Here is a 9,214-nt window from a genome sequence, read left to right as displayed (position 1 = left end):
ATATATTTTTTTTTTTTTAAAGAGTTCTTATCTATAAAGATAGTACACTAATAATGAAATAATTCATTTTTTCGCATCCTCCAACTATTTGTAAAATTTAAACAATGTTTATAAATCCCAGGCCCTGAAGATGATCTCAATAAAGATCGAAACGTTGGCATGATAAAGAAAATGTTTTTTTTTTAAACCTGCGTCACACCAGTCCGCATCTCACGATTTCCGAATAATCATTGACTAACGGTACATACTAACGGTATGATACATATTAATCTAGAGTCATATACATCTATGTATATAAACATTGATTCATACGACAGACACGAACAAATTACCCTGGAAATATCCGATGTAATGATTAACCTTTCGTTCTTACACTTTAATGACCAATTGAAAATACTAGACACAGAGCGATTATGTTTTTTCATTAAGAAAGTCTTTAAAATTAGTTGAATCTAAATAAGAGATGTGAAACCTACATCACACTAGACCGCGTCTCACGATTTCTGAATAATTACTAAATAAGAGAGGATCACAATTGAGAGATCAAAGCTATTACAGAAACACGATACCGTATCGCTTTATTATACAAGTATTTAAAAAAAAAAAAGGATGTGGGTGTGATAACACAAAAATATGGCCACCCCGTCTGGGGGATGTCTGGGAAGGGTTGGTAGGAAAAGAAAAAGCTGGACGTGACGACTGATGAAAAGGTTATTTGCATGAGTTGACTGCTTGGGTCTCCTTCTGTCTCTATTTCTCACTTCGACTCTCTCTCTAGCAGTTTAGTGGAGACTATAAACTAAAGTCACGTCTCTTGAATAATGTACTTTGATCCCTATCATCTCAACACCCATTATTTCCAAACTCATTCACCCTCCTGTATAAAATAATAAGGGTTAGGCAATAAATTTCTCGTAATAAGATTCCAGTAGGCAGCTTTTTAAAATATAGGGTTCTTAATTGATTACAACTATCACTCCTGGCCGTTGAACGCATACGCGTTTATCTTGTTGAGAAAGGTCGTCGAAGGCAGAAAGGTCTCTTTAACAGTTTTCGACTACCTGTTTCATAGGGAGCTTACAAATTGCTACCTTTCCGGCCATTTCAGTTCCACCTCGTTATCAATCGGTTTGCCATCGGTCAAACAATTGCTTTCATATTTCCCCTTTGCCTCTCATCTTCTTAAAGTCTAACACTTAAAAAAACTAAATGCTGAATATATTGAGAAAATGCTGACATATAACAAAAAGTTTGAATATTTAACGCAATTATTTTAAATAAGTAATCTTTTTACGTAAGTCCACTATATTTCGTGATCCGATTGACCAAATAACTTCTTTCAATTAATTAATCTTTATGTATATGTAAGGTTGAAATATGAAAACGCTAGTGTCACGAACGGGATTCAAAGCCGAAGGTCATGGGTTCGAATCCCGCTCGTGACAATAGCTTTTTCATTTCAACCAGTAACTAACATATACATACACAGAAAACTAACACTTTGAGTGAGTACAAATACTTTGACTCTAAAATTTCTAGAATTGTATATATTCAATTTTTTCACATCCTACATGTACTTGTAGAATTTAAACAATGTTTATAAATCCCAGACCCTAAAGATGATCTCAATAAAAGATTGAAATGTTGGCATGATAAAGAAAATGTTTTTCTGAAACCTGCGTCACACCAGACCGCATCTCACGATCTCCAAATAATCATTAACTAGAGGTCAATAAACACCACACACTAACACACCCACACACCTTACATAAAGATTAATTAATTGAAAGTTTTTATGTAAGGTTTTGGTTGAAATGAAAAAGTTAGTGTCACGAGTGGGATTCGAACCAACGACCTTCGGCTCGGTGTTCGGTGGGTTCGAAGTGAATTTATACAATGCTAGAAATCTTAGACTCAATCAAAGTATTTGTACTCACTCAAAGTGTTAGTTTTCTGTGTATGTATATGTAAGGTATTGGTTGAAATGAAAAAGTGTCACGAGCGGGATTCGAACACACGACCTTCGCCTTCAAATCCCGCTCGTGACACTAGCTTTTTCATTTCAACCAAAACCTTACATAAAAATATTAATTATAATATATTGTAATATATTAATTGGTCAAGCGGACCACGAAATTAGTGAACTTACATACAATAAAAAGATTAGTTAATCGAAAAACGTAATTTGGTCAATCAGACCACTAAATATAATGTATTTTAATAAGTTTAACGTATAAATTAAGAAAGTATAAAATATTACGTAAAATACTCTAATCCAAGTCCAAGAAAATATTCAGCGTGATTGATTAGAAAATGCCAAATATTTACGGTTTTGTCCTTTTGCCAACTCACAACCCCAAAATTATCTTTTAACCTTAGATCGTTTCCCTTAAAACGTGCCAGTTTGAATTTCATCTTTTGAACATGTTTTATTTAAGCATACAGACAAAATTCGAGAAGAGCCCATGCCAACTTTTCGAGATTTACAGTGAGATAAAACGAGGTTCGAACAATTATACAACGTGTTGGAAAATCTTCCACCTAGGGGGAAAATTATTATGGGTTTATGTATCTTCGAATCTTTTAAGCCCTTATCTCCCACCTCTCGTTAGTTAAAATTTACCCGTGTCGCACACTTTTTCACCATTCCGATAGGTACACGTCCTGACCGATATCTGAAGAAGAATCTCAGTCAGGTCTTTTTTCACTCCTTCCAAACCCTAAGCCTCGGCTGTTTTACAACGTACGATAAATTCTCAATGATGCCTTGAATAAGAAATCCACTCGGTTTGCGAAAGCCCTTATTGGAATATTCAACCTGAGAAAAAGTGACAGCGAAACGGACTTTATTTGTCATTTAAATGTTACGTAAATACTAACGAGGACTGCAGGAATAGAAATAGTCTGATATGACTTGTCATCAAAAAACACTGAACGATAACACTTGTTATCTAATCAAAATCTGATAATTATAATAGATAATTGTATAGATTTTGTAAGTTTTCATTCTTCTTAAAGCTTAAGCCTCAAAGAAGTTGAAGTCTATATTAGGGACAAATATTTAGGCAGAAACGTCTTCCATTGGACGAACGAAGCCGATGAAATTGTAGGGAATGTTTAAAAGCCCAGTTTTCTTTGCGCGTACACGCCTTTGTTTGCCAATTTATCACCCTAACCGGTTCTCCTTTTTACTCTCTGCCTTCAGCCGTTTTAAAAACTAACTGAGCTTCGATTGTTTTGAAGTTATAGAAGAAAGTCGGTGCTGACATGTGCATCATTCAGCAAACTATTGGGTTGTCCGGAAAATAATGCAGGATTTTAAGTTTTCATTAAAAAAAATCTATATAAAATATTCTGTTTACGTTTACAGGATTACTCATTTGTATGNTATTTTGATTAAAGAACATTGCTTTAAAGTAACTAGTTTCTTTTTTTTTGTTTAATACCAAAATCCTGCATTATTTTCCGGACAACCCAATAATAAATAGCCAGACAACCTGTACTTTCAGGATTCATAACTCGTCGACCCCTGGACAATTAAAAACGTACAAATCCAGTTCAAAGTTGTCAATGAGTATGACATACTTAACTTATCTACGTACACGTCCATTGAAGATAATGATCAAGTTGAAGTCTCTACAATTTATATATAAGAATAAAGAAGACTTTTGTTCAATAATTTACACATTTATTGCATTAAAACATAGTCCAAAAACAACAAAAAAGAAAATTTTCTATCAAATTGAACAATTGCGAAAAAACCTCCAGTATATATTATAATCTCATGTACTCTTCATATGTATGACATACTTTCTCCTCTTTAAATAATCAATTTTTTTCCCTCGAATATAAAATAAGTATGTACAATCAATGAGTTTAAACTAAATGAAAAGTGGTATACGAAGGATGTGGACATAAATAACACAATTGTTTGAAATTGTCCGCCCTGATTAGGATGTGGACGTCGGATGTCCAGCATACCCGTCGCCCTTATCATTCTCAAAATTGACATCGTTTGTAAACGCTGACAGGAATCAATGGTCACGTCGTAAAATCCATTGAAGACGCTGACGACGAAGACAATTGTGATAGGGCATGGACAATTTGGGTTCACTAGATCCTCAGTTTATTCGATTGGATTGTTTATGTTTATCGTATTGGTTTGTTATTTCAATATTGTAATAAGGCATTGGAACACAAAATATATTGCAATTGGACTAACCCTTTTCGATGGTGGTAAGAGGGGAAATGACTGAGTCAAATGAGAGACCAAGATTAGAGAGGAAATATTTCAAAAAAGTTAGACTGAAAAATTAAATTTAAAAAAAAAACGATACAACAAATTAGCAAAATTTATGTGACGTTCAAGGAAAGATGAGGTGGTTAGAAAGAGGCCAAAAGTGAAGCAGACAGGCAAATGCATGCATGTATAAAGAGACAGAAAGAAGTTTTAATATGGGAACATATACTATAGGTTATTGTAGAAAATAGGTAGAGGGAACATCAGTTTTTGGTGAGAGAGATAATGGAATATAAAAAGGATAAAGATGGTAAGGGAAAGAGTGTGGTGAAGAGAGAAAGTAGATGAACGTAGAGATGAAATATGGTAATTGAGAGATGGGTTAGAAAGAACCAGAAGAAGATAAGTTAGAACCAAATGCTATTAGAAAGATAAAATCTTTAATGCAGAGCTGACTGTATTCAGAAAGAGATAGAATGATATGTATGAGATAGATAGATAGAGAAAGAGAGAAAGAAGGGGAGAGATGCAGAGAAAGAAAGGAAAAGAGAATGGGAGTGATTATGTGTGAGTGATAGAGAGAGAAAGAGAGAATTGAGAGGTGTGAGAGAGAGAGTGTGTGTGGGAGAGAAAGAGAGAGAGAGAAAAAGAAAGAGAGAGAGAAAGAGAGAGAGAGAGAGAAGGTGACAGAGAGAATGATAAAGAAAGATAGAGGGACAGAGCGAAAGAAAAAGAGAGGGAGGGAGGGATGGAGGGAGAGAGAGAGAGAAAGAAAGGAAGAAAGAGAGAGTGAGAAGAGGGAGAGTTGGAAGGAGTGAGGAAGAAAGAGAGATATATAAATAGAAAGAGTGAGACAGAAAGGAAGAAAGAGAGAAAAAGGTACAATATAGGTAGATAGGTACATATATAGATAATTAGATGGATAGATAGATGATAGATAGATAAAGAAATAGAGAAAGAGAGAGATTGAGAAAGAGAAACAGAGAAAGAGTGAGGAAGAAAGCAAGGAAGAAAGAGAGAGAGATGGATAATGTGAGAGTGAGAGGCAGAGATAGAGAGAGAGACAAAGACTGAGAGAAATAAAGATAGTCAAGGGAGTTAATTCAGAGAAAAAGTGAAAAAATTGGAAAAGTGAGGACAGAAAACCGGGCGAGAAGAACGAATGTATAGACAATGTACAAAAAGGGAAAATATATGGAGAATAGAATATGGAGTGCTCGGAGTGAAGAGAAGATAAAAGAAGGAAAACATAAAACGCGTGTTCATATAAATTGTCACCGAGGTTAACTTGCTTTCATAATGCATTTTGAACAACCGTGGTCTTTTTTTTTGCCAAAGTCTGGATGATAAAAACTTAATTATATATTTATTGTTGTGTGACTATTTTTTACAATTTGTAACAATAAGATATTTTTTATTTTTTTAATTTATTTATTTTTTTTTTTAGGAAAACTCGAGTAGAATTGTATTTACAAAAATTAACAGAGTTGTATTCTATTGTTAAACCTATCTAAATTTTGTTAAAATTATAAAATAAAACGTCCAAAGTAAATTGAGAGACTCTTTGTTTTCCTCCAATAAAAACAGTTTCAATTGTTAATCGTTCAATACGAGCAACAGGTTTTCAAAGTTACAAAGTAGGAAAAAAAGTGCGACAAACAAGAATACATCTCGAACTAAACATACATCGTGTAATAAGGAATACCGGAGACAGGTTAGACAACTAATTCAGATCGAGAGGGACACCACTCTCCAGGCTTGCCATTGACCTTTTAAGTAAACATTTGGGATGTAAATAGAGATCAAAATAAAATAAATGCTACGACAAGAAATGGCCATTAACCGTAATATGCGCATTTTCATCCTGATGACAAAGCGAAATGAATCTAAGATTTAAATGTCAGCTAAATTTTACACAATGCAATTCTTACTTTTTCAACGTCAATAAAATTGATTGTTTTGGTGATGAACATGTGTAAAATGAAAATGAAAGATAAATTTGAACAATTGGAATCTAATGATTGATTCATTTTTTTCTTGTGTGGTTTAGTTGAGTCGTCTGAATGGCTTGATCTTTAGTGTGAAATTTGTTCTCTTAATTATCAGTATTTATGATAAAAAATATAAAACTACAGGGGAAAGCTAAGAATAGTTTTTTTTATGGCACACGTATGCCATAAATGTTATGCTCAGAGATTTAAATTAAAATTCACATGTTTTGATGAATTTTGTGTTATGTCATCGACGGTGAGCCTATTGTCACGTGTTTGCGGGATAAGATCTGTAATTCCGATTTATTTCTCAGTACGCGGCCGATCAAAATTTTCAAAGTGACAATGCAATGCAGGACTTAATGATAAAAATCCTTGGAACATACCTTTCAAAGAATTGTGAACTGCTTGCGGAGTGATGCACATGTCGTTGTCCAATGGGAATTTCTCGCAGTCGAACATATCCGGCCACGGGAAGCCGTAATTTTTCATCCGCCCTTCACAACCTTTTTTGACGGTCTCACACAGGCTCCTGCAAGGGTAGATCAGCCTGTCGAGGCACACAGGGCTGAACAGAGAGCAGAGGAACAACTGCGAGTCCATATGACACTGGACGTTAAGAAGCGGCAACCAGGAAGACGCCTGTTGAGTCACTTCTGCCATGGTATCGTGCTCCAGCAGGTTGGGCAGCCTCATCTTCTGGTAGCCAATGCCGTAGCATAACGTCATGTTGCGAGGTATCTGGACGCATGTAGGTGGTTGGACCAAAATGTTCCATTCTTCGCACAACACGGTCCCCACTATGACCAGTTGTACGAGGCGTAGGCGCATCGTGCCTCAACCACCGCTCTTGACTTACTAAGCCCACAACACGCCTTCTCCAGCTCCCCTCCCTAACGACTAGTCATTATATATATATATATNGTATAATACATATAATATATGTGTATGTATATATATTATATTTAACTCAATAGTACCATATATTCAGCCTGTCTGGGATTAGTGTTCGGCCTACGCGCCTGCGACATTCAAACTGACTCAATTGCTCATTTAACCACAAAATTTTTCAGATTTTTTTAAAGAGGCGCTTTATATTATTTACTTGTATTCCCATGTAAGTCTAAGTATGCCACATTGTGAAAGAAAACTTCACTTATCGACGAACGAATATCAAATTTCCTTTCCAATGGCCTTGATCACTTTTTTTTTAAACTTTGGATAAAAGAGACTTCTGCTTCTAAATACGATTTACATATTAATGCTATTTATATTCAAGAGTCGAAACGGGATTTAAATGTTCTTCCTTTTTTCTACCCTACTTATCTTGCGGTCGCATAATGGCAACTTGAATCCTATCAGGCAGAGTAGAAGAAATTAGATTTTATAAATTTAATTGAAAATGCATTCCTTGGGCTTTTTTACCGTGGAATTCGATCCTCGAAGCCGCCGACACAGCAGTGTTTTATCCTGCTGCATTTTTCTTATAATTTGCGACAGTGAATTTTAACATTCAACCATTTCCTAACCCTTTAACTCAATTATTTTATATTGTTTCTCCTATCGTTACATCAAGTTGGAGTGTACTATTTTACTTACAGATTTCTGTCGTTAAAAGGGATTTTATTTATTAATCTTTCACTCTCTCATTGTCACTCACTCGCTCATTCACTTTTCATCTCACCACTCAATCACTTACTCCCTCTCTCATTCCCTCTCTCTAATCTATCTTTCTATCTGCCTATTTATCTATCTCACTCACTATCTATCAAAAATCTCCCTCTCCTTCCCTCTCTCTCATATATCTTTCTATCCCCACCTCTATATATTATCTATATCTGTCTTCTATTTAGCCGTTTTTTTTCTTCCTCACTCACACACTCATTCGCTCACTCACATACTTTTAAATAAATTATACTCATTCATTCATTTTCTCTCACTTTCTCTCTCTCTCTCTCTCTCTCTCTTTCTCTTTTTCTTTCTCTCTGTCTCTCTCTCTCTCTTTCTCTCTCTCTCTCTCTCTCTACCTCTATCTCTGTCTATCTATCTCTCTCTCTTTCTCTCACTTCTTCTCTATCACTAACTTTCTACGTTTCTGTCTGTCTGTTCCTCACACACTCACTCACACTCTCTCTCTCTCTCTCTCTCTCTCTCTCTCTCTCTCTCTCTCTCAATCTCAATCTTCTCTCCTACACACACACACACACACACCACATCACATCCCCCCCACACACACACATTTTTTATATTAAACAGATTATCCTCTCATTTGATGTGATTTTAAAACTGATTTGAATTACTTTACGCCATCATCAAGCATAATAAAACGTAAACAGGAAATACATTGTTTGTTTTAACAGGAAAAATTCGCTGGAGTAAATTCTGATGAGTTTAAGTTTCACAAACAATATTTCAATATAGACTTGGAGCATAGAACCCCTGGCCACTGTACTAAGTGTTTATTTAAGCGGATATGAGTATTTATATAGTCTTGATAAAGGCGTTTAATAACTTGAGATGTGAAAAAAAAGGTTATGTACGATTAAAAAAATATTAAGTGCACACTATTGAGTAAATAATTGAATGAAATAAAAAAATTATCCTAGTAGCACTGCATTGATGATTAACAACCAAAACTTATGCTGGCCGATGTCTACATCCTGACTGATTTGAAATTTGGTCTCGTATAATTCTTATTTGTTAATGGTGAATGTTGAAATTTTTTAAAAAAATTGTTTATCGCTAATGTAGTTAAGGAAATTATTTAATTGGTAATGATGAATTTTCTAGATTGAAGGCTAAGTATATCTAATTATAAAAAAGCCACGTCTGGCGTTTTGATATCTGACACAGACTCGATGATAAAACATTTCCAATGGGTTGCTTTGCAAGTTGTCAGACACCCAGAAGTTAAAGGAAAACAAAAAAACGCGTACTGAACAAAGTTGATCTCTTTTCACTCTCATCACGAAACACAAGAATG

At 34.9% G+C, this 9,214-nt stretch overlaps 1 protein-coding gene across 1 annotated transcript in view; it reads right to left on the bottom strand.

Moving 5' to 3' along the window:
- The window catches only part of LOC106664742 (secreted frizzled-related protein 5-like), a 28,534-nt gene extending 21,431 nt beyond the window's left edge, over nucleotides 1-7,103 (bottom strand). The window contains exon 1 of the mRNA XM_014390722.2: nucleotides 6,618-7,103. Coding sequence (XP_014246208.1) covers nucleotides 6,618-7,062 — 445 coding nt within the window. The 5' untranslated portion in view covers nucleotides 7,063-7,103. The remainder of the gene's footprint in view (nucleotides 1-6,617) is intronic.
- Nucleotides 7,104-9,214: the final 2,111 nt, after the last annotated feature.

This window comes from Cimex lectularius, unplaced genomic scaffold (assembly GCF_000648675.2).
Source record: "Cimex lectularius strain Harlan isolate CLEC.00 unplaced genomic scaffold, Clec_2.1 scaffold212, whole genome shotgun sequence".
Classification (NCBI taxonomy): domain Eukaryota; kingdom Metazoa; phylum Arthropoda; class Insecta; order Hemiptera; family Cimicidae; genus Cimex; species Cimex lectularius.
Note: the sequence above shows the minus strand (reverse complement) of the source record. Positions and strands in the feature narration are given on the sequence as shown.